This window comes from Haemorhous mexicanus, chromosome 13 (assembly GCF_027477595.1).
Source record: "Haemorhous mexicanus isolate bHaeMex1 chromosome 13, bHaeMex1.pri, whole genome shotgun sequence".
Taxonomy (NCBI): Eukaryota; Metazoa; Chordata; class Aves; order Passeriformes; family Fringillidae; genus Haemorhous; species Haemorhous mexicanus.
In genome coordinates, this window is record NC_082353.1 from 15,223,317 (window position 1) to 15,249,408 (window position 26,092).

The 26,092-nt window shown below is 47.3% G+C and overlaps 1 protein-coding gene across 2 annotated transcripts in view; it reads left to right on the forward strand.

Moving 5' to 3' along the window:
* Positions 1 to 26,092, forward strand: part of NTRK3 (neurotrophic receptor tyrosine kinase 3) — a 216,243-nt gene that overhangs the window by 156,940 nt on the left and 33,211 nt on the right. Inside the window, exons 13-16 of one of the 2 annotated variants that reach the window (XM_059858550.1) lie at positions 6,011 to 6,141; positions 10,170 to 10,342; positions 13,785 to 14,028; positions 24,740 to 24,814. In XM_059858550.1, coding sequence (XP_059714533.1) covers positions 6,011 to 6,141; positions 10,170 to 10,342; positions 13,785 to 14,028; positions 24,740 to 24,814 — 623 coding nt within the window. The remainder of the gene's footprint in view (positions 1 to 6,010; positions 6,142 to 10,169; positions 10,343 to 13,784; positions 14,029 to 24,739; positions 24,815 to 26,092) is intronic. The other variant, XM_059858551.1, reaches the window with a different exon arrangement.

A 26,092-nucleotide genomic window follows, 5' to 3' on the forward strand; every position in this document is an offset into this window, starting at 1 on the left:
GAGGTGGCTCATGTCAGAGCTGGGACAGAAGCCACCAGAAGTGAAGGGCTACCTACTTGGAGTCCAGGCAGAGATAAGAAACAGCCTGTTTATGTCTCCATTTTTCAAAATGATGTGGGACTGATTCTCCCTTTGTTTACGTGTACTTCACAGCAGTCCATGATTGAAATCAATATCCTCCATTGACTTTGATGGATTTGCACCAGGTGAGGAGGGACATTCAGGCTCTGTGCAGCCTGCCTATGTGTTATCCTCTCTCCCTGTGAGACAAATCTGTGAGAGAATGCCTTGCCAGCCCTCCAGTGGCAGGGCTTTTTCATCTGGTCCTGCCCAATGTGCATGCTCTGCTCTGATGAGGTACATTGGGTAACTCATCGAGTTTGGTTCCCATCCAGGCTGTGATTGACTGCCTGACATGAAGGGCTCTCTGCTTGGTACTTACATGTGGTGGTGACAAGATTTCCAGTGTAAATTGTAAGCTTTGTTTATTTGATTTTAATTGTGGCAGAGCAGCGGAGCTGTGCAGCATTTATTCACAAGAGTTATTCCAGCAGTGTCGAGGAAGAAATGAATGAATCACACTGGCTAAGTGAGAACTTTGCTACCTTTTTGTGGACAACTTATGTAGAAAGAAAAGAGAAAATTCTTTGGCATAAATTAGTTGTTACAGCAAATGACTCATCCACTGCTGAAAAATGTCATTGTTTTTATCATTTATAAAGTGCTGTTGATGCAAATGAGGCATTAGAAGCTTATGAAAATCAAGACCATATCTACAAAGAGCCCAGGATCAGACCCAAATCAGGATACCCTAGAAACAGATCTAAAATAAGTCAGGTTTAAAACAGGGCTTGAACAGCAAGAGGGGCAAAAAATAGAGAAGAAACAGAGAGAAGAAATGCCATGATGTGAAAAAGGAAAGGGAGGGAGGAGCTGGTGATGGAGAGGTGCAGGAAAGGAACTACCTTTAGGGAAAATAGGGTCACATGTGGAGGGGGGGGAGGAAGAAAAATTTATAGAAAATTGATATTGGTCTTTTCTAGGCAAAAAGAGGAATCTTCCAATAAAGAGGGCAGCAAAAGTAAAAGGGGACATGTCTATAATTTTGGTCTATTTTACCAAAAAGCTACAGGTTTTTGTGAATTAATAGTCCAGGGTCAGGAAACCCATTAGAAATACAAGAAGACAGACTGCTAGCTGTTTGGGAATTTGAAAGATGATGTGAGGAATTAATTGAAATTAATTTAACAATTGAAATTGACCTGGTGTAAATGATCCAGCATTAGTAGTTTTGCAGTTTGCTCTAACTTAACTACTGGCACTGCTCATGGTTTACTCTGGAGATTGATTTGTCCATTTTCCTTCCACTGTAGTCATCTGTGTCCAAACACAATCATGTGTATTCAGGCTTCAAGAGTATTAGCAAATCATGGTTTCAAAGATGCTGGTTGTGATGGGAATTTGAAATGCAGAATTTGCAGTGTCACTGAACCCATCTCTTCTTCATCTGGTGCCCAGGACTGATTTAGAAATGAGACAGTAATTGGAAAATTAGATTCATGAAATGTACTCATACAACTTCCCAATATCTGCTCATGTGATTGAAAAGTGGTGGTTATTCAAAACAAGGTGTTTCCATTGCACACAGTCTATTAGCAGCTCCATGTGCTCTACCTGGAATTTGGAGGTTGAGTTGGGGTCTTTTTGTCTTGACCTTGCTCTAAGATAGAGAGACTCTACAATATGAGAGTAAAAGATGGGAGAAGAATCATTGAATCAGTGATGCAAGTGGAAAAGTTCTGATTTCTCCAGGCTCTATCACAAGGGCCAGTGCAGAAGTGACCCGTCAGGACATGCTAGACTGATGTGTGAGGAAAGCAGAATTAATCTTCTTCCCTCTTCTTCTTCTCCAGTATCCCATGGCTGTGTTGGGTTCACAAGTTCAGCGAACTAGAAGGTGTTTGGATGTTTATCTCGAGGAGAGGAACAGACATGACTAAGGACACGTGGAACAAGTGGTGGGAATGAAATAGTTTCTGGTTTCAGACCGCCACTTTTCTAACTAAATTCACTTTAAGTACAGATCAAGTAATCTGTCCTGCAAAAGGTGGTTAGGTAAAGATCCCTTTTCAGATCCAAAGCTGCCATCCTTCTGCCTTGGCTCTTCCAGAGAAAGGGAAACTTCCTGCATGTGTAAAAGTGGGTCCCAGCCTTACTGTTGTTAATGCTCTAACTTACCCCCATGCTCCCATCACTAAGCTAAAGTCATGGGCCATTTCCAACCAGCTGCAGGTCAGGTGCTTTCTGATGTGGTTAATGGGCTATTCAGAACAACAGTGAAGGCAAAAATTTGAAACACCTTCTCTGTGTGTTAAATCTTGATGGACTCAAAGAAAGGTGGAGAATCTGCCCAACTTTTCTCCTGTGTCATGAAAAATACACTGATCCCAAATCAAGGACTGGAAGGTGTTTCATTGTAAAGTGGAATTACTTCAGTGTCAGGCACTCACATCTTTCCCGTAGGTACAGCATGGCTTTGAATGAGTTCACATCATGCTGTCAATTCTGCTTATTTTCCTGTCAGGTCTTGCTATGGCTTCTGCATAGGATCTTCTTATGAATTGTCTTGTTGTCTTGTTTTTATAAGTAAATGGTACATGGGGAGGAAAAAAATAAAAAAGAGTGGTGCTTCGGGAGAGGCAGTTTGCATCCACCTTGTCTACAGGGCTGACTGCAACACAGCCGAGACAGATTAGCACAGCACTGCCTGCCTAAAACAAATAAACACCAGCTGTTTATCAGACAGGGCTCGGCTCCCTCCAGGAGGAGGTAAACAGATTTATGCAGATGAACCTCTGAGGTCTCCTTGCAGCACAGCATCTTTCATGGCTGTTTGGCCCTCCTCATGAGTTACAGCCGGGATGGGCGAGCGCAGAGGTGCAAGGTGAGCGCAATAACGCCGCTGGCCATACTGTGACACGGGGCTTTGTCACTGCCTTGTGGTTAAACCTGTACTTTATAGTGGGTGAGAATTAATCATAGTGCTGATCTCGCCGTGAAGGGAAGAATTTGATCTAAACTTCACTACTTTAGGCCTCCAGCATGTGGAAAAGCAATTTATTATAACTCGCTTATTATTCCATTTGTGCCTAAAATACTATGAAGCAAAATTTATGGCTATTTGAGGTTGAAAGAAATTGCCATCAGGAAATGTACTTTTCTGATTCTACATTAAGATTGTCCAGTTGCTGTCAAACTACTTAACTTCATGACCCTTTTATTTTTATAACCACCCAAGTTAACTTTCAGTCCAACAGTGCTACACAAGTCCGCTACTGCAAAAGGATTGCTTCTCCCTCAATTCAAGTCTGTCTGCCATAATACCACATTTAATTCTTCATATGAATTTTCCCTGGAACTTCTAAGGTGACTCTTAACAACTAGCTGTAAAATCTGGTCTCAGAGACAGATGGGATATTATTTTAATAATATAGATGTAATTACACAGTTTGGATGCTAGCTCTCAGAAATGTCTGATAATTTATTAAGATGTTATTGGGAGGAAAAATTGGGAGCTGAAAGTTTTGGGCAATACCCTGGAGAGTTTAGAAAGAGAGGTTTGCCTCAGTTCTCATGGTGTTACTCATCAGAAGTGTAAAAATTCTTAAATAGTACTGCTGGTTTTTCTGAGACTGTTTCCTATTTAACTTCAACTGACACCAAATGGGACAATCCTATTGTAATTGCAACATTTCTGAGTTTATAAAAAAATATCCTTAGGCTCCTTTCAGTACAAGATCCTTCCTAACAGCTTTCTTGTTTGCTGCTATTTGAGAGACCAAGAATGCAAATATGTGGTTTGTCAGTACAGTAAGACCAAGGTAATGTAGTGGTGAGTGCTATAGAAATGCTTGCCAAGCCAAAGAGGACAAACCCCTTTTCCTCTACTCTGTTAAGTAAATTGGTGCCATTTGAGCTTTTCTTGTATTAGGAGTTTCCTCACCCAAGTGCATTGCTTTACATTTCAACACGTTATATCTCAGATTTCTCCAGGTACTCCTTAAACACTCAGCTAAACCAGGTGGAGTAGGCAAAGTCCACATGTGATTTGTTTTCCCTGGCTGCCACTGCAGGTTTAAAACCAAAGTCATTTTGGATATGCCTACCAACATGGGCCTTAATGTTACTAATATTATTAATATCAGTAAGAAACAGTTTTCAGCCTATTGAACAATTAAGAAAGGTCAATGGGAATTCCCAGAGAGGTGTCTTTCATTACAAGGCCCATTGCTTGTGCAATCTTGCAGCATCCGTCTTCCCAAGCAAGCCAAGGGCCCAGGGATGGCAGCTCCATAAACCTGCCTCTGAGCTCCTAATTAAAAAGCTTAATTGCATGAAAGCCATTAGGATGCTTGTGTTCCATTAGCTTTTTGATGCATTATGTGGTACCTATGTAATCCCTCAGGTTGATGCAGGTGCCTGCTCAGGTGCCTGGGTGGCAGGAGCTGGTGGCAGATTGTGATGTGACCCTGCAGCCAGTCTGAAACCCAGAGTTAGTCACTTCCACCTCCTTCATCTGCAGGGAAGCACACCTAATCTAGGGGGCACATACCTTTACAGCTCCTGTGGCACAAGGAAGAGATGGAAAAGGAGCAAAAGTTGTCCAGTTTATGAGCAAATAGATTCAGGGTTATGAACATCCCACGGGAGTGGAAAGAGGGCACTGTCCCACATAATGCCTCTGCTTGAGGAGACCTCTCATGCATCAGCTTTTGCTGACTGGGCACTGGAGAAGAGTGCACAGCTCTCCACTGGCCTTCATGACCATCAGGCTGAGGCTGGGGGTGGTCTGTGCTGCCACAGTTCTCATGGTGATGGAAAGATCCACTGAAGGACAGAGATGAAGTTTTGGGAGCTGTCCCTTCAGAAAATGCTGTGGTGGCTGTGCATCTCTAACTGCTTCTACAGTTCATTCCAAGCATTAAAAAACCCTTTTTTTTTTAATTGCTGAGGAATTCTAGGGGTGCTGTGATGCCAGAAAGGTGCTTAGAGATTTGCTGTGCCTTAGTGCTGTGCTCAGAAGAGAGCAAGTTCCCCCAGCAACCTGTGGAATTTGATGATGACACAGAGTCAGTGGATATCCCACGGTCACTAACCTGCCCCTGTAGGTGCCTGGTGTCTGGGCAGATTTAATCCTCAGGAATAACCTGTTAGCTGAGCAAACCACTTTTCATTGGCCTCTGTACCTCTGGTAAATTAAAGCTACTGCTCTTGTGATTCTTCCTGAATCCTCAGTTGCTATTCTCTGTCAGTCCTTTCTGTCCTAAATGTCAGTGGCAAGGATCATTGAAACTAATGGGTTCAGTTCATCTGTTTGCCAGTGATGGTATCCTGGGATGACTTCTTTCTGAGGGAACAGTCGTGTAGGGGAAGGCTGCAGGGTCAGGGTCCTGCTGCAGGGCAGTTCCAGCACTTCAGCCAGCTCCTGCTAGTGCCCTATGGAGCATGGGGGTCACTGGTTCTCCTTCCCCTGGGAATGCTTTGACTTACCAAGCTTCAACCTCAAAAATCCATCGTGCTTGAGTTTAAACTAATCCCAGTTGAAATGTAAAACTCAGCAGGAGCTTCTAATCTCAGCTGGCCTTTCATTGGAAGGATGTGACCTTTGCTATACCTCACAGGAGATGGATTATTTCCCGGATCATTCCAATGAGGTTCAAATCTTTGTAGCAGAACTTGCCCCTGAGGACAAGCTTGCCATGAGCTTTGTCATGAGAACTGATAAACCTCAAGTACTTTCCTCACAGATGTTTTGCATGAGACTAACTCCATCACAGAGATGGCTGCATTCTGTGGGTGGGTAAAAAGATCCCCGTAGATATTTTCGTGAAGCAATTTCAGTTCCCTTGCAGCTTGCAAGAAAATTGAATTAGTTGTTTTCCATTCGCTGAATTAACCCTGATTCATTCTTCCCTCAACCCTCTACCTCTTCCTCCCCTCCCTCCAACAGATGTCCAGCATATTAAGAGGAGAGACATCGTTTTGAAGAGGGAGCTGGGAGAAGGTGCCTTTGGGAAGGTGTTCTTGGCCGAGTGTTACAACCTCAGCCCCACTAACGACAAAATGCTGGTGGCAGTGAAGGTAAATGCCAAGGGCGAGTGGCAGACAGAAGGGCAGGGGCTGGCCAGTGAAGGGAGGCTGGATGAGCCTGTGTGGGAAAGGGAAGCAGGGGAGGGCTGGGGGCCAGGGGTGGAGATTGATCTGATGCCGGAGGTTGTGGTAAATCCAATTAGTCACACAAAGTTTCAGTGTTTCGCTTCAAGGTTGTCTGTTCTCACCAGTGCCAAAGCCTCCCTTCCTGCTGACACGGCCAGGAGACAGGGAGGAGAGACTGGTCTGGGAGCTGTGAGCTCCTGTGCAGCTGCAGCAGCACACTGTGGATCCAACTCCCTCCAGCAGGCACTGCGGCCCTGCTCCTTCTGGATTTTATCTTTTTGTGCAACATGCAGAAGTTGAAACATAAAAAGGCCTCAGCAAAAATGAGCAATGAAAGCTAAGGATGAGGAGCCAATTTTCTTGGATCAATTTGCTGCTAGATGGGCAAAGCAACTCGGCTTGGCTCCACTCTGCTCCTGCTTGCTTAGCCACAGGTTGCTCCTGTTTTAAGTATTTTAAGCCAACACGAGTTCAGCTTGGCTTGCGCTGTACTGCTTGCATCCTTGTGATATTCCTGGTGGGAGCTGTGCCCCAGCAGTGTGGCTCTGGGCAGAGGAGAACACTCAGAGCAGAACTGTGCTCTCCTCTCAAGTGGCACCAGTTGGCAGAGACACAGTTTAATCCCTTGGATTTAACCAGTGCTTCCTAACTCCTTGGAACAAGGTCTGCATTTGAACCGACGCTCTGCAGGGAGAAAGGTTCCAGCACTCTCTCCAAAGTGCTGGAGGCATCCTGTTACTTGTGACTTGCTCTAATCATTGACAGCTCAAGCCTTTTTGTATTTTAGCTCAGATGTCCCCTTTTGCTCCAGCAGTGAAGTGCAAGATTGCACCTTTCACCTCTGAGACTGGTTAAAGCCGAGGACATGAAGGCACCCAGATGATTAATTGTTTGATTACAGGGTTGGTACCTGCCTGTCAGTGTCAGCCATCCCCCAGCAAGCCTGGCACCCGAGTCTCTTCAGAGTTTCATTTGCATGTAGGCAGAAACAGCGTCTGAACTTGTTTCTGTTAATTGCTACTATGAGCTTACATCTCCAGAGTGCCTTTCATCCTGCAAGATCATACAGCTCCAGCTCTGGAGCAGGGCCCTGGAATCTGGCTTCTTGCCAGCTCTGGGAGTGGCAGGGAAAAAAATCCCTCTAATTTGGGCCACGTTATAAGTCTGAGGGGAAGAAAAGGAAAAAAAAAAAAAAAGGCAGGAATAAAGGCTTTACATATTAAGTTGAGATTTGGCTGCAATTCCTGAAGATCTCATGCCCCCAGCTGAGGCTGAGAACTACCTCCCCAGTCACTGCAGCTCAGGGCAGCAGCAGGACTCCCTGGTTAAGGGCAGCTGAGTCCACAGCCCAGAGCCTGCCTCTGCCCTGCTCCCAGGGACTCTCTCCCAAGGCCAAAGGAAGGGGCTGTGTTACTCTCTCACTTAAATGGACTCAGATTTTTAGCAGATCTAAAGGTTGCAGCCCTGCAGATAAACTGAGTTTTGATGTGAAGGCATGGACAAGCTTCCTGTTTTATTCAGCTTGCTTCTAAAAGCATCCTAAGAAATGCACAAACACTATATCCAGCAGAGTGTTAAGGTGACAAAGTCAAGTACTAGAAATGCTGGAGGGGCTGTGTTCAGGGCTTGTCCTCTGAACACCTTATTTTTCATTTCTCTGTGGCTGCTCCATTGTGGGGATCACTCCTGTGCTGGAACCCCCCCCAGATGTGAGTGTACCCATTTTCACAGCCTCCCAGCAAGTTACTGGGGTTGTATCATCCCCTTTTGCAGAGGGCAGATGCACAAGCAGGAAAACTGAACTGAAGAGATCTGCTTTAGGTGAAGGATGGAGCTACCAACCTCTCTCTCCAGCCCTCATGGACAGCAGGTACCTGACTGAGAGTGAGCCCTGCTGCAGCAATAAACACATGGTGCTTGTGGAGGCCTGGCCCTGAGGCTGCATAAGAGGGGATTTTCCAAGTAATATTAGAACAACTGGCACTTCATGATGACAGCTGCAACCTGCAGATGCTCAGAGACCTGCCAGAAGTTATGGAGGAATTGTGTGATGGAGACACACAAAAAAATAATCCACCCCAAACCTTCCTGGGAGAGGCATTTCACTGACTTTACTGAGACATCCCTCCTCTTTCTTTGGTTCTGTTCTTCTTTCACTGTTCTATCCCTTCCAGCTCCCTCATTTCTAAATGCCTGGCTGTGCAACCTTAGCAATGAGGAGGGGGTTAATAACTTTTCTTTTGGTGTGTGATATCAACAAACTTAAAATCTTAACACCTTATAAAAATGATTGTGTGTGAAGGAGATGAAACCTAAACTCACTGTAGCTTGAAATATTATGTGCAACCACAGGAAAAAGGTGGAGAAGAGAGTGATGGAGGAAGGGACTATTTTCCTGCAGAAAAATAGGGAGGCATCAACATTATGAAGATATTAAATGACTAAAAGTAATTGGGTGCCTGAGATAAGGATGGATGCTTTGCCATCTGCACCATGTAACTAACATTCATCTAAATATCTCTAGTCAAGCTATCCCAAAGGGCAAAGAATTAAAATAGATTTATGCCATGTGAATAGCAGTTTGGGGGCAGAATCAGATGAGGCATTGTCCCAAGGCTTGGGGAAAAGCCTCACAGCAGGTCTGCTCCAAGGGGAAAAGCACCTTCTCTAGAGCCAGCAGCACCATGGGCCAGCCCAGGTGCAGTAACAGAGAGCTGGGCCCCATCCTCCATGCACAGCTTACTGACATTTAGCATCCCTTTTTGCACATAAATTGCAGCCTGCAGCTGCTCAGGCCACCTCTACTGTCTGCATGGGGAGATTCAAGGCATGGGGAAAGGGGGAAGGTACATTTGTGTGTAGGTGAAGGGAGAGCTGCCCAGTGTCCCCACCACTGAAGGGCAGGTGGTGCACATCAGACCAACACAGGATAAGTGGAACAAGTTTCCTTGAGTCCTTTTCAGGATTTGAGTCCTTTTCAGCTCCTGTTAGATTGCACAATTAACACCAGAATTGGTCCTAAACAGTCCTGGCCTGTGGAGGATGCAGAGAATATGATGCACAACCAGCAACTCAAAACTAGACTCTTCATTTTCTTAAATTTTTGCAAAGACTGTGCTGATTCTTGTGGCCATTTCGTCTTGTCAAATGGTCTGGACTTGAACTTTTTTATCAAGTTCCCTCCCTTGATACCCTGAGATGACAACAAGTTGCTTTCAGACTAACTCTCCAATGCGACTGCAAAAAAATGCACAGACAAGTCAGAACCCAACCCTGGAGCATCTTCCCTTGTCATCAGCTACAGCCACAGCAGCATCTTCATGGCAACTCTGGTCCACACCACCTGAAGCATGCAAGCTGCCTTGCAATGGCAAAATGGCATTCTCAAATTGTGGAAGATGAGATATTCTCAATAAGGATACTGATTTCAGCATCAGTCTGCCAGGGGAGTTGTTATAAACAGCAGGGAATAAAAACATGATTTTAAAAATTATGAGAAAAGACTTGACAGTGTCCTTCTTCAGAGGCAGTTTGAAAAATCCACACAATAACTGCAGAGCCAGGCAAATCCATCTTCTGAATAAAGGCAGTGTAGTCAGCTATTTCAAAATAAAAGACAGATAGCAAGGACTGGCTGGCTCAGGAATTTAATAATAATGAGATATGAAGCCATTCACCCCTAGGTCACCAGTATAAATTCTGCCCAAGCTGGGAATAATTGGAAGCTATTACCCTCTGAGGCATGTTTGCCGCTGCCTAGGAAATGAGTTGGGGAGCCCAGTGGGACAGTAACTACAGGAATGACAACACAAACATGGTGCCACCAGCACAGCTGGCCCCATGGTTCCTCTCCCCTCCCTTCCTCATCAGTTCCTGGCAGATGCTGTGACCCCTTTTGCTCTGCTTCTCCCCCACCTGAGCCCGCTGTGTGTGTGTGTGCATCCCTGATGCAGGCTCTGAAGGACCCCACGCTGGCAGCCCGCAAGGATTTCCAGCGGGAGGCAGAGCTGCTCACCAACCTGCAGCACGAGCACATCGTCAAGTTCTACGGCGTCTGCGGCGACGGCGACCCGCTCATCATGGTCTTCGAGTACATGAAGCACGGGGACCTCAACAAATTCCTCAGGTGGGTGGGAGTGAGGGCACGGGAGGTGCTGTGGGACTGCCCCGCAGCCTTGGGGAAACTCGTTCTAGCTCAGTGGTCACCAGTGGTGTCGTTGTTCAGTGGGGTGAGAAGTGAGGGATGGCTGTTCCAAGGGCAGCTTGGAGGAGGTGATGGTACTCGCCAGGTTTAGGGTTTTAGTAGCCCTATCCCGACATTTTCCCTTAGGTAGTCTCAGGAGATGTGGAAACCAGCAGTTTCTTCTCCCACCTGAGCAAGTTTGAAGCTGCAGGAAGCCTGGCTGTGATCCTTCTCTGCCCTGTGGGGACGGAAGGACATGAAGCCACAGCTGGCAGCAGCTCCAAGTCCTGCACATCCAGCAAAGACATGTCCCACTGAAGCAGGAAGGCCACTTGCCATCACTTCCTCAGCCACTGAGCTCCTGCTTCAACAGCACAACAACCAAAATATTCCTTTAAGAAATTGGTTGGTGTCCTTGATCTGATGTGCATCCTGGGCATTTACTGGTCACTGGTTCTCATTCCTGCGTTCAGAAAAGAGCTGAGAAGTGTTGGAGGAGTTTCAGGCAGTGCCTGTGGGGTCCTTCTCTGTTCCCTGGTCCCTAACCTGCGGCATCAGGGTACTCATGAAGTCAGGCAAGGCCTGAAGAAGTGCTGTAATTGCCTTCTCTGTCTCTAGAGAGATACAAATCACCAGATCTCCCCGTGCCCCCCATCATCATTCAACCATTTCACCAGCCCGAGGCAGATCACTTGTGTGCTCTGTATCCACCAGCAGCAAGGGCCAGGGAGCACCTGTGGGAGGATGTTTATGGTGCTCTTCTGCCACAAAACAGAAATTCCACTCTGAAACCTGCGTGCGAGTGGAGTGGTACTTACCTCTTGAAATAATTAGTAGTTTTATTTCCCAATATTTAGAAAATTGGACCCTTGATATTTTCCTGTTTTGACTGCTAAGTGTGAATATGATTGCAGGGGGAACAAGAATCTAGTGCCCGGCAGGTCTAGCTCTGGGGTTGGGATACGCTTGCTGAGTATTTTTCTACCAACACAGTTTCTGACCAGGAAGCACAAGTTTTTCCCTGAGGTTTTCACTTACAAGCAATCACCCACACCAGAAGAATATAAGGAAGGATCCTAGAGATTTCTTCTTTCCTCTGCCATGTAGTGCCATCCTGTCTCCATCTTCTTTGGGGCATTTGCAGGGCAGTGGGTGAGCTGGGAACATTCCTGCATTGATTTTCCTCCTCATTTTGGTATAGTTGTGAGTAGATTGAATAGAATTTTATAGTTCAGTCCCTATCTCGAGCTCTGGATAGACCCAAGACATCTTTGTCAGGGTAGGACGAGTGAAGGCTGCTGGCTTCACAGAGCTCCTCAGACCCAGATTCAAAGGGGAGCAGCTTTGGTTACCTGGGACCTTCTTTTGTCATACCTGGAAGCCTCAGAAACCTCCCAGCAGCAGCAGGTTGAACTCTGCCACCAGCATGAAACCAGGAGCTGGGCTGAAAGGGTGTTTTAGCCCAGGCTGGTGATGCAGTGCTAAGGACAATGCCTCAGCCTTGTGACTGAAGGCAGGCAGTCTGAAAAAGAGGCCGAGAGATGCTGTTCTTCAAGTGCTTCACAAAGAAAAACTCCAAATTGACCTATCCTTTTTCCTGGCAGAAGCAGCAACCTTATTTCCTTAGAGGAGTCAGATATTACAGCTGAAGAGCAACCTCGCTCACTGCTCTAGTTAACCTCCCAAAGAGTACAGTGCAAAACAGGCTCTCTCAGTGTCTCAGAAAGATGTCATATGCCCACTGCCTGATGGAATTGCTTCACTCAGCAGTGTGTTCCTAAGGCTGAAATCATGCTGGAGCCATGGACCCCTCGCTCCCATGTCCCAGCACTTTCTTGGGACATGTCTGAGAAACACTCATGCCTGATGAAATTCATCTCCAGTCTCATTGGAAAAGAAAGCTTGTTGTATTATCTTTGGCCTTTAGGAAGGAAAGGAAACTTTTCCAGGTGTGTGGTCCCTGGGACTGCAGCTTCTCATCTTCCAGCTGTGTTTGGCTGCCAGCTTCTCCTTCCTGTGCAGCCTTGGAAAAAGCAGCTCTGTGCTCCTCTGCCTGCATGCTGGAATGTGGTAGGCAGTGAAAAAGCCCTTTGTGTCCCAAAGGAAGATGGCTCTGGGGACAAGGGAGCCTAGCCCCTGCAAAGAGGCACTCAAAATGCCTAAGGAAATGTCATATGGAAAGAGAGCTTGGGCTTTGCCAGGTAAGGTGTCTGCTGGTGGGGAGTGGGGACTGGAAGGGGATCAGGAAGGGTTGATGATGCAGAGCTGCTTGGGATCCCTCAGCAAGCAGCAGTTTTTGTCATGGAATAATTCACCCAGTCCACAGCAGGAGACAGTGACTCCCAGACACTGAAGGCCAGGGACACTGGGAGTCTGTAAGACACTCAGATGGACCTTTCCTAATTTAACTGCAGAAATTGGAAAAACAGTAAAATGGAAGAGACTCACTTTAGACCCAGTTTCCTAGAGAAAAGCACAATAAATAAATTCCCCTCAGTGTTGTTAGACCTTTGTGTTCTTCCCAGAGAACAGAGAGTTTTAGTGGCCTGGAACATTAACTGGTGTGGCAAGGGGAAGCACCAGGATCAGCACGTACCAGCTGGGTTAGTGGTGGCACTTGCTGGCATGGCTCCTCCTGTCTCCCAGGGCCACCACGCTGGTGGTGCCACAACAGACCCTGCTGTCTGCACCAGAGCATGCTGCAATGGTGCTGTCCTGCCTCAGAAAATACTGACAGAAAAGGTCTTGGCATGGGGAAATACAGGCATGGCCTTCCAGGGAGCATCCCTAGGAGTGGTGTGCATTGGAGTGTCCCCGCAGGTGGGGTAGGGGGCAAGGCTGGGTGTTCCTGGCACAACCCCCAAATGCCTTGGGGTCTGCAGTGACCACATCCCTTTCTGCTCACTAAGGGTGTCCATCACTTCCCCCTTTTCCTTTGGCAGCTGGTTTTCCAGCTTTTGTTTCCTGTCAGCAGCAGTTTTGAAGTAGGGGTAACTGCACGTTGCCATTATAAACCCACTCTGCAGCCTGCAATAAGCTGTTGCCATTTGCTGTTAGCGCAAACAGACAACATGCCTTGTTAGAAAGCTTTCAGAGTTCTGGTGTTCCCCTTCCTGTGAAGCAGCACCACAGTTGGACTGCTGTGGGACAGAAAAGGAATTTCAGAGGAGGAAGCCAGAATGGTCACTTTTTTCCCTTAAAGCCTCAACCTGCTGGTTTTTCTCAAGCCTTTCTCTGTTCATTCCACTGGAGCTGTGTGTCTGTCCTCACAGTGCAGAGCTGGGGGCTGGTCCCCATCCTGCAGGAGCAGTGACTGTGTGGGATTGCTGTCTCCTGGTCCCTACTGAGACCAAACTCTGTGCTTTTTACTTTTTCCTCCCTCTAGGGCACATGGCCCAGATGCAATGATCCTGGTGGATGGGCAGCCTCGACAAGCCAAAGGGGAGCTAGGGCTATCCCAGATGCTCCACATTGCCAGCCAGATAGCCTCTGGAATGGTGTACCTTGCCTCCCAGCACTTTGTGCACAGAGATCTGGCCACCAGGAACTGCTTGGTCGGAGCCAACCTGCTGGTGAAGATTGGAGACTTTGGGATGTCAAGAGATGTCTACAGCACTGATTACTACAGGGTAAGGCAGATGCAGTGACACTCTGACGCTCAGAGCAAAGGGAGATGGGAAATGTTACAGTAAATCAGTTTTTGGAGCTCTTGGGCTCACTTGCTTGGTTATTACCTCATTGAAACATGTGCACAGAAGTTGATCAGGCATCCCTAAACCACTGTCCTTAATCCTGCTCACTCCTGGCCATGCTTGTAGTTCAGACACCCATGCAGATGCCTACACACAGACTCTGTGATACCCCAGCACACAGTCACATGCTTTTGGATGGCTCTGAAATCATTCCATCCTTACTGCCTATTTTTATCCCTTGTTTTTTTGAAGACATTGACAAATTAAAGGTAATCCAGAGAGATGATAAATACTACAGGCTGTGACCTCTGGTGTTAGATTAAAGAAACTTAATACAGGGGCCCAGAGAGAAGGCAACTGAAAGGCTGACTGAAAAGTGCATAAAATATGGAAGAGGAAATAATAGTCAATTTAGGTTTGACCTCAGAACATTTTTTTTCCAGCAGGGTCATAATTTAAACAATGGAATAATTTGCCAGGGGTAGGTTGCTGAGAGCCCGTAATTAAAGAAGTTCAGGAAGCAACTAGACAAAAACGACTGGGTTTAGAGTAGAGGCTAATCCTGTACTCATCTCTGGGGAGAGACTCAATGAGTCAGGAGTGCCTTTCCAGCCTTTTCTCCTGTGATTTGTGCTCACAATGTTCCCTTGTCTTCCACACTCCCTCTGTACCTGTCTGCACTGTCCTGCCTGCCTGCCTGATGGCAGCGTCCCTGGGGGAACAGCCTTTTTCCCTTCCCAGCTGCAGGAGAAATGTGATGTAAGAGCTCTTTGGAGCACACTGGTGTAGGAGTCTGGACCATCCACCAGCAGGGAAGGACTTCTCAGGCTAGGAAGCCATGGTTTCTAGCCTGATGCTTGCACAGAGGCTGATTTATTTCTGTTTACAATATGTGTGTTTGGCAAGGAGGATGATTTCTCCCAGCTACCCAGAAAGGGGTGGCCTATTGTCTTGATCAAATTCAGGATTTTTTCATGATGTGATGGCTGCCAAGTGCAGTTACTGTGCTGGGGAGGGTGATCAGATTTGTGCTGAGATGTGTCACCTCTCCCAGGCCACAACACTGTATTGCCACTGGGTTTAATTACCAGTGAGGGAACCAATCCTCACTGTGCAGCAGAAAAGGCCATGCTGGGAAAAGATCTCAGTGCAGTTATTGGGCAGTGATGAGGAAAGAGTTGATGTGGTTCCATAACTGCTGAAACTTCAGGAGGGAGCGAGTAGGAAAGAGAAGAGCCCAGGGCAGGATGAGAAGCAGCCCCTGTGATTACTCAAGTTCTTGCCTGCCTTCTTCCCTTCAGCCCTGCTAATCCTGCCCCAACCACAGGCAGTGTCACGCTGCTGGACACAATCCCAGCCGAGCTCGTGCTCCTGCAGCACCAAGAGCCCTCTGTGCAAGGGCAGAAATTGCTGGCTGTTGCCACAGCTGGGAGGGCTGAGCTGATCTCCACAGGCCAGTCTATTGTCGTGGGATTTTTCGTCTTCTCTGTGGTGGTGTCCTGTAGCCCTCACCCTGTCTGTGCCAAGTGCTTTGCTGAGGACTGCTCTGTGTCTCATGCAGTGTCCTAAGGCTCTTTAGTGGACTTTTTTCTGCATACACAAATTGCCAAATATGACTAAAGTAGTAAACAGTTATCACCTACCTACCAGAACAAGAACTGTTTCAGACTATCACAGACTTTTGTTCTTAGTTGGTTTTCCTTTCTTTGTTGTCGCTTACTTTCAGTATGTTTAGAACTTTTGATCATGAAGTTAATTCTCTGTTATCTCTGTTAAAGTCCAAAGAAGGTTTCTAGCAAAATAAGGTTCGGATTGCCCACATTGACACTGGTGGCATGAGGGGCAGAGGGTTTACATCACCTGCTCAAGGCCAAAGCAGGAATTGGTGACGGAGCTGAGAAGCCTCCCCAGGCCAGCAAAGAGCAGAATTCCATGGGCCAGGTGTCCTTCATCCCCCCTCCAGGCACAGCCCAACCACAATCCTCCCAGAATATGAGCAAACAAGCTCAAGTGGGAGAACCAAATTGCTCCTTGCTCTCAGCATGAAAGCTGGAGATTTGGCTGAAGAGTTGAACTTTCAAAGTCTTCAGTGCTGTCCCTGATCACATCCATGATCTGCCTGGTGACGTTTCCAAGTCTGTTTCCCAGTGTTGGTGCATGGCAGCTTTCCCCTTTAGACAGCTGCCACTGCCAGCAGTGTGACCTGGAGCAAAGTTCTGCTTCAGTTGGTTCTAGAAAATACTTGGTGTGTCCAAGCTGCAGCCCTGGGAGAAGCTGTAATTTGTCAACTTCTGGAAACATGGGAGAAATCCCCCCCTAGGCTGACACAATGTGACAGGACTGGAGCTCTCTGCAAGACTCTCTTCAGTCTGCTGGGTCCCTGTGTTTGCTCCTGCCCAGGCCCTGCAAGCCTGGGTAACTGGGTGTGTGGCTGTATTGCCATGTTCCAGGCTGAGGATTAGTTCCTAGCCATTTCCTTTCTTCCCCATTTTTTAATCTTTTAAGACAAAGAAAGTACACCATCTGGCTCCTGCATTTGTGGGATGCGAAATTGCTTTAACAAAGGTGAACTGATTAATTTTCTGTTACACATTTGGGTACAGAAAACAAACATTTGCTTAACAAAAACAGCAGAGAGGCTTGTTCCCCCTCTCTGCAAGCTCTCCATGTTCTGCCTGAAGACTGATGCAGGCTCTTCCTCCTCCATCACAGAGAGATCCCATCAGCTGTTGCCTTTTAACCTCCTTTTGAGAAGACAGGATGGACAGAAAATGATTGTGGAGGTGGAAGTGGAGAGGGGAGGTGGAGCAGCATCTGAGTGGAAAGAGGAGGAAAGTGGAGGAACTGGGGAGCCAGGGAGAAGTAGCCCAGCTTCTGTGAGAAGAGGGAAGGAGGGGCTGCTGGAGGAGCATTTCTGTGCTGTGTTGTGTAACGTGCTGTGCAATCTTTGGTGTGGGTCTCTGTGGGAAGGCAGGATGGAATATATCCACACTGGAGAGGAAAGGTTTGGGCGGATTTCATTTTCCTTGTTGTTTTCTCTAGAAAACCGTGTGGGTAGGCGATTTTTTTTAGGTATGACTCAGGACTGTGACAGCAGGTGGTGGGACGCTGCAGGTCAGGGACATTGTGCCTCAGCCAAGCTGAGGGTGGCATGGAGACTGCAGCAAGTGAGGCACAGGGTGCCTGCCCAGTGCTGTCCTGGAGGATGCCTCGGTGGCTCTGGGGGAATGTCAGAGCAGGGGCATCACCAGGGCTGAGATCAGAACACCCAGCTGCTCTTTCACCCTGCACACTGGGGTTTGGTTGCTCCAAGGGCCCTTCTGTGGCTCTGGACCCACCCAAGCTCCAGTAATAATTTTCCATTTTCCCCCCCAAAATGTGTCTCTCAGTTCCAAAACAAAAAATCACGTGGCAGCTGTCCAGGGACAGGGCAGTATTTCTTCATCTTCAGATGAGAACACACTCTTAAATTGTAGTCAAGACTCCCTAATAACTCCCGAGGTGATGTCCTGACATGAGTGGGACATCAGCAGTGAAGTCACATCCCAAAGAGAGGAAGGATTTATGTAGACATTAAACCTCATGAAGACATTCCTCTGTCCATATTTCCTCTGTCCTACTCTTCTGGCACCCTGCTCCAAATCCTAGGCTGAGCTTGACACTTCTTAGGGATTTAGCTCCATCCTCTCACAGAGATCAATCTCAATTCTCCTGGTTACTTCATCATGCAGAGCACACCTACTTGTCAAAAAAAAAAAAGTCATATGCAGGACTTGAAAAGGGCTCTGGGATTTTATTATTAGTTTTTAAATTTTTATTTATTTCTAGCAATAAGAGATCAGCATAATGACACAAATGCTCTCTGTTTCTATGTCCTCACCACTCTGGAGCATTGTTTGGATTTGGGAGAAACAAGTTTGCAGGAAGGAGCAATATCTTTTAATAGAACACACGATATTGTTGAAAGGGGAGAAAAATTTAATTTTAGGTGCACAAACCCTCTCTGAGCTCTTATTTTTTATTGTTATTTTCTGTTGTATCAGTTGGTTTAATAAAAGATTAATATCTCTTCCCATGAACCTTGGCTCTCACACCCTTAGACCATCAGAACCAAAAAATTTCTGCTATGACTTTGGCCTTAGGTCAGTGTTCCTTAAAAAGTCTGGGATCCCTCCTCCTCTGAAGCATGAAGGATTACTGTGCAAACAATTTATTTCTTCTCTTTCTTTAAAATGGCCAGCAAACCCTCCATATTCTTGACAATTTTCAGTACCCATTTAAGGTTGCCTTCTGATGACCTTCTCCCACCTTGACCATCTCTTACTTTTCCTCTGCCATTCAAGATTGGCTTCTTTCTCATGGATACAGGCAGTTATTTTTCCAGTGAGGTTTCCCTGTGTGCAATATGTCACTGAGATTTAGCAGCTGCCTGGGTCGTGCTCCTTTGGAGGCTCATCCAGCATGGTGGGTAAGACTAACAGACAAGCCTTGCATTGGAACTGGATTTAGTCTGACCCACAGTCTTCTCCATAGAGAGCTCCAAAGTGATCACACCATCACTGGTGCTCTGTTCCCAGCAGCTCTGAGATCTCTGCAGAGAGTCAGCTGTACTCTCCCAGCTGCCTTTTTCTGCAGACTTGTCAGAGCCCCGTAGAGCTCCTGTGGATCCCTCAGCTGCACAACACCCACTGTCAGCCCCCTGGTGCTTTCTGTGTGGTTTTGCTGTGCAGTGTGGATCCCAGCACAGGAGAACTGCTGCCCAGCCCTGCCAGCACAAGGATGGAGCCCTGTGATGAGTGTGCTGGGGCTCTGAACCATCACCTGCTAAGGGAAAGGCCAACAGGCACAGGGGAGGAAAACTCCCCCTGAATTTCTAGCTGGGATGTGGTACTGCCTCACGTTGGGAGGGAAAATAAGCTGCCACTCTCAGGTTTTATGGTAGAGCCAGTGCACGCTGGCTGTAAGTCGGCCCTGGACAGAGAGTGAGCCAGGCTGTGCACTCAGGCAGCGTCCTCAGAGCTGATGGGTGGGGGGCAGCAAGCTCAGTCCCTGGCCATGCTGGCTGTTGTGGAGGATCTGTTGTAGAAGGTACAATGTGTGTGTCATGTTCAGCTTCACAATCAGCACCTTTCCCAGCACCTCAGTGCTGTGCAGATGCATCTGTGCACTTCCTTTTCCTCTTCCAGCCCTTCTCTGAGGAGGAAAATGTGATGTGCTGCTCTCTCTACATCCTTTCTCATCAGGTTTTGGGAAGGTTTCACATCTATGAATGTATGTTCTATTAAGAAGAGGACTTAGTAGTGAAAAGTGTTTTAATTTTCTGCTTCTTAGCTGGGATTATGGAAATATATCTTGCTTTGTCAGACCTACAAGAGTAGGGGCAAAAAAGTCTCACAGTGACCTGGAGATGTGACTGATACACATGTGCCAGCCAAGCAGAGCCACTTTCTTCCTATGAGCAAGAGCCTGTGTTTGAAAGTATTTATGCCCTTCTCAACATCTGTTTATCCCATGTATCAACCCCTGATTTATTTCTTTCCTTGTTCTTATGGCCGTCACTCCTCGTAGATGACATCTGTGTGCCTCTTTAGGTGTGGGTGGCTCATGCCATGGTGCCTCACAACTGTCCTGACTGGGGTTTGGGGGCAGAGGAACCAGATTCCTCCTAAGCTGCAGTAGGGTTGGCAAGGGGGGCTGAGGGAACGGCTCAATGTGGGTGTGTGGGTGAAGTGTCTCTGTGCCTGTCCTGGTGTGCTCTGCGTGCAGGAAAAGTCAGTGTGATATTGAACGTGCTGGTCTTTGATATCTCTGTGGCTCCTATAAAAACCTCTGCAAATTGAATTTGTGGCACAGCTCCTTATCTCCTGAAAGGAAGATGTAACAGCATCATCTTGTGTTTTAGCCAGACATGTTCCCTCAACACTTCCCCATTTCTACACTGAAGGAAAAACAAATGTTGAGTCTTTTTTTTTTCACTCCTGTTTGGAACCTTAAGAGCCCTTCACACAAAGCAGCTCAAGTGCAGAAGAATTAATTGGGGAAATTAGGTTGTGCTGTATTCCTGGCATTTCCTCAGAAACGGTAATTGCCCTAATTCTCTACCCTGTCAAGACCTGCATCCACACCCTGTTTTCTCCCTCGCCTTTTTCTCTCTGTCTACCTGTTGTTCTCCTGCTTGAGTTGCTGTTTTCATGCTGTTGCCATTTATTTCATTCCAGTAATGAGAGGGATGTGGCAGGTGAAGAGCTCTCACAATCTGGTGACATCTTCTTTGAAGCACAGGCACAAAAGAGCGGTTTGTTTTTGGGAGATTAAAAGCTCCCTGTTCTGGTACTTGACCTCCACGCTCACCTCTTCTCCTGCTTGGGGTATGTTGCTGCTGTCATGGCAAGTCATTTGGCTCAGAATTTTTGTTTAATACAGTCTCAATATTCACCTAAACACTGACCTCCAGCTAAATCCCTATGTTCTCCCCAAACCCTCACAGACCTACTGAGAGCTTATCAAACTTAGGATCTTTCAATCAAAGCTCAGCCCCATTTCCCAGGCATTTGAATTGAGGCTTTTGATTTCTCCCAAACATCAGGCTGGCTGAGATCCAGAGGGCTGGGAGTTCAAAGCCTTTCATTTTAGCTTCCTGATGGTTTTTAACCTTCCATTTGTAGAGGTCAAAGATGTAGCCAAAGAGGGAGGAATTGTTTGTTGTTCAGTATTTCCTGACCTAAAACACTTGAGGATGTCTATGACAAGTTTGGATTCAACAGAGACGATTCTTCCAGTCCATGTCCATGCTGACTGGACTTTGGCTGCTCTTAAAAGCTGTCCAGGCTGATTTCTGCTTTCCTGGGATCTGGGGAGAGTCCTGGGAGTAACCAGTCAAATGCTGGAGCCATCCTTGGGGTAGTGACACCATCCCCAGGAGTTAGAATCAGTTCAGTTCAGAAAGCTGGGGCTGTTTCTCAATGCAGCCAAACTACCCAAACCTGTCACCTCTGCTGTAAAAACTTGAAATAGCAAATTTCCTGCAGGGAAGTTCAGGAACCCTTTCCTTCAAAGCAATTCCCTTTGCATAAAACTTTACTATGGAGGGCAGGACTCTTTTCTATTTTCAGTGTTCCCTGGCTGCAGCCAACAGATCTAGAGAGGCAAGAAAAGCTACTTGTGATCCCCATCCATCCTTTAGTTTTTCCCTTCCTCCTGACTGTGAAACTGTTTTTCTTTCCCTGTTTTAATTTGTTTTGTCCAAGTGTGGTTCCCAGCACCTGCTAGAGGCTTCCTGCATTCAGTGTGCTCGCTTCCTTCTCCTGTCCCCACTTGGAACATCCCATTAGCCTGAAAGCTGCGACAGACAGGGAAAAGAGCTCAATGCTTCCTTTTAAGCAAGATAGACTCTCCTTTGGTGGAGAGTCACAACATGTTTCACTGTGGTGTCACCAGAAACAAGGAAGGATTTTGTACACAGTAGGTCAGAGACTCTGATGGTTCTGGGTTTTATCAAAGTGGGTACAAATTTAAACTGTATTTAAATTTAAACTGATTTAAACTGCAGCTAGAGCAGAAGAAGGTAAAGAACGGTATGCCAGCATATTATTCCAGCTCCATAATTCCAGCACAGGTGGACCAGGAAAAATGTGGGTCATGAACTGTTCATGCTTTGGGAAGAGCACTGCCACTTACAGTCCAGAGAGACTGGAATGTGCAAATGTAAAACCCTCCCCTCTCTTCTTGTCTAGGTTGTTAAACCCATTTCCTTGCTGCAGTCCAGCTGGCCACTGGCCTCCTTCTGCCTTCCCACCTGCAGGACCATGATCTCAGCTCTCCTTTACCAGGGGTGCAGCCAAGAGATCTTTGGTGTGGTGACACACTGATCAGGAAAGGTGGGGAGCATTCCCAAACCTCGGTGTGATCAGCAAAGAAACTGGAGGCAAAGAAGTTATAAGCCAGTTTAGTGAGATCATGAATAAACTATGCTTTGCTTCATGACAAACTGAAGGCCTCCCTGAAAAAATTAAAATGCAAGTATCTTCATCAACATCCCTAATTAAGATGCTTGTATGGAAGGAAACCACTGCTTTTCTTTTTTCCTGCACAGTCAGAGTTTCTCCAGGCTTTCCCCTCCTAATTCCCCCCAGTTTCATAGTCCTGCCTCTCCCAGCCCCAGCGAGCTCCTTCTCCCCCCACAGCTGGATGCAGAAAGGCCCTATTGGCAAGCAGCTTTAATACCCAGGCTGTTTAGGGCTCTGCTGTCAAAGAGAGCGTGTTCAATGTACAATCAAGGGGCAACGATGCACAAAATTGCACACACACACGGAATGGGAATCTTTTCTCAGTGCGTGTTGAGCTTTGAACGCTTAAGTGATTCCACCTCTCTCTTCCCCATCCAGTTATGTGGGCGACACATGATAAGATTGCTAAAGGCATTAGTGAGGGAAATCTTTATACTGCCTAATCAATAATGTTCTGCTCAGCAGAAGGCATCTCCCCACTCTGGCCTCAGCCTTGCTCCTGTTTGCCTTCTGAAAATGCCTGAAGTTCTCCTCCTCTCTATTTGGGCTGGGGAGACCGAGAGTTAAAGCGGCAGTGTATCTGTTGAGAATGGTTGTAGTTAAAGAGTTTTTTCCTTGCTTTAAAAAAACCAAACCAAAATAAAAAACTAAACAAATATATAGAGAGAGAACCCTGCCAAACTTGCATATCGAGGTTTTTGGAAATGTTTGCTGTGTAAGCCAGAGGGACCTTCTGCCCCTTTCTGTTGTATGGTCCTTATAGGAATGGCCAAAAACCTTATAAGCAAAGGAGCTGGATGATAATTTTTCTGAGCATCACTGAGGCAAGATGCCAGATTTTATGGGCCACTAGACAGATCCAATATAGCAAATCCTCTGTTCCACTGTGGATTCTGAGACCAAATTATCAATTAATGTGAAGCATTAAAAAATCCAAATCCCTTTTAGTTCCCTGCAGTCATTAGTGACAAGATACAATATCTATAGCTCAAATGCTTTGCCAGCATCCCCTGGCAGCAAGGCAGAAACTTCACTCCTATTTTTTCCAACATATATAAAAAAACCATATGAGATCAGTGGTTTTTACACTCAAATTCGGCTGCCTCTACATATTTACTTAGATGGAGAAATAAATCAGGTTTGGGTTACTCTCTGGGTTAGTTATTTGTTATTGGAATAAATGCATGGTAATAGATCTGACAGAGGGAGATGCTTCCCTTTCAGCTCTGTGTTTGAGGTAGAATTTGCTTTGTTCTGCACTATATTATATTGATGTTTTTCCCCCACTGCTGGATGACTTCATTTGCTCTACTTCTTTCCAACATCCGTGCCTCTGCCACAGCTGGCTTTATGATGCGGTTTTATGCACAGACTTCTCTTTTGTTTTCCCCCAACTGTAACACAGAGGCAAGTTAAACAACCATCATGAAACAATTTTCTAAGCCTTTCCTCCCCCCAATTCCTACCTCAACTTTTTGGGAAGGGAGGTGAGTCAGTCATCCAATGGGCAATTCCCCAAGCAGAATGAGCTGTCAGCTACATTCAGCAGCTGTTTCCACTGCTGATGCAGGGTGGGCAGGTGCCCAGGGCAATGACCAGCTGGACACACCCTGAGGCCGTATTTGGGGTATTCCCCAGGCAGTTCTGGGCCTGACTTCCCCAGTAGCACAGCCAGGAGTGCACCCCCAAACCACTGTGTTCACCAACTGCCTTTCCATCTTGGAATTTTGTCCTCGTGGGAACACAAACATCTCACTGGAAAGTCAGCAGACTTTATGCCTCTCATTCACTCCTAATGTGCTCACTGAGATCACTACCCCTTTTTCCTCTCTCCTACTCTGCAAATCTTTCCTACTTTGCTGCAGAGGAAAATGTAGTGCTGTATTTCCTGCCCCAGAATTTTGCTTCCCCTCTCACTTTCTAAACTTCAGTTTTCTGATTGTTGGCAGGTTTGTGGGTGATTTGGAGCTGTGGGATCAACTATTTTCTTCCCCAGCCTGCGACAGTACTAATGGGACAAAGACTTTTGGACCAGTGTAGGGTGATGTGTGAGGTGCTTCACTGGGACATTTGGCCAACAATACCCTTAACTCTGGCTGGCCTGAGGTTGTTCAGTGAAGATATCAGGCCTGGGCCTTTTTCTGCTGGCAGAGGCAGATGGGTCCCTGCACCATGCTCAGGAGGGCTGGCAATGGGCAAGAAGCAGGATGCTGAAGTACCAGACACAGAGCAAGTTCTCAAGCATCCTAAAATTTCTCTTGTCTGGAGAAGAATTCTGGGTCCCTCAAGGGATGACATTCTGTGTGACCATTCTATGTGGCCTCACGGTCCAAGGAGAAGTTTCAGGAGGCTGAGTGCCCCTTGACTCCTGCCCAGCTCACCCCCTCTGTGCACTGGTGCAGGTGTGGGGTGCAAGGTGGTGGCCACTGGGGCCAGAGGGTCTCACCTGCGCCACGCCCTCGCAGCAAAGGCTGAGTAGTGTTGGGATGTTGCAGCCAGCAAAAGACTTTTGGTTCAGTTAAAGACACACCCTTTCCCTTCTTGTCCCCTTGCTTCATGCCCCTCCATCCCTCCCTCCCTCTCTCACCCTTCCCTTCTCTTTTGTTTGTCTCCCTCCCTTGTTCTCACCCATTCACTGTCAGGAAGGGCCGCGTCTGAAGGGCCAGCTCAGCGCAGCGTGGCAGCGACAGAGACTGGCACCGTCGGCAGCTGCAACAGTGAGTGCATCCCAAACCCTGCAAGTGGGGGACTGGTGCTGCTTGGGCATGAAATGACTCGTGGGGCTGAGTGGCTTTGGGAACAGCTCGGGTCTTGTGCCTTTGGCAGGGAAGGAGCTCTTGTCTCTGATGGGAACTGCACACGTGTCTACTGCAGCCGCTCTCTGGGGCTCCTCTGGATGGTGAGATAATATGGGGTGAATGCAGAAGTCCCCAGTGCCACCTTCCTCTGGGGGTGTCCAGGCTGTGTCTGCACTAGTGGACAGTGTGGGCTGGCCTCTGATGGCAGCAAGTACAGCATGGGTTGTCTCTGTGCAGCTAAACTACCCCGTGCCTCCAAGCAGGGTGGCATTTGCGCTGCTCACCAGGACTGTCCCTGATCTGTGCTGTCCTCTGAACAGCTGCTTGGACAGTCAAACTGGCATGGGCCAGATCATTTGGGTGGTTGGATTGTCACATGCCAGCCCTGACAGCTTTTGTGTGCTGGTCTGGACACGCTCTGAGTGTCTGACTGGGTGTCTGCAGCTGTGATTGAGTGGGTGTCACCCAACACTTCCCACTGCTGCTCCGGTCCCATGGCCAGAGGAGGGGCAGTGAGGGGTTGCTGTGAATTTGAAGCTGTGATAGAGCAAAGGAGTTTGGTTCTGCCAAGGGTGTGGCTGATGGGAGCCACGTGAGCTGTGTGAACCTGCTGAGGGTTGGGGACACCTCTGTTCACCCTGCCCTCCTCCCACAGAGCAAAGCCAGCATCCCGTGGTGCTCTCTGCAGGATCCTCAGCTCAGTGTCCCCTCCAGGAAGCTGCAGGGCTGCTGAGGCTGAGCTGCAGGAGCCTGAGACAGGAGCAAACATCCAACTTGGCTCTCCTGTGGGATTTTTCTGCTTGCACACAAGGAAATGCTCTGTTGATCCAGAAAGTTAGGGAGTCTTTGCTTGAGCCTGTTTTGGAAGTGGATGGAGCTAATCTACCATAAGACACCGAACAGAGAGCAGTTATGACCCCTCATAGTTTGAGGCAGGAAAGTGATGGCTTCCACACTTTATTTCCCAATAACTTCCCTGTGCCAGCAGTCCCAGAGATGGGCATAAATATTTGCAAAGTAGGCATGTCTGGGATAAATCACCTGGGTCCAGTTACCCCAGCCTCCCTGTGGCACTGTGAGGGGAGCTGTTTGCTCCTGGCCAGCTGATGAAGGAGGAGTGTCAGGACCCCTCCTCCTGCTCCAGAGAATGCCTACAGCAGCTGAGGGGATATTGCAACTCCTTCCTGGGGTCTGTGA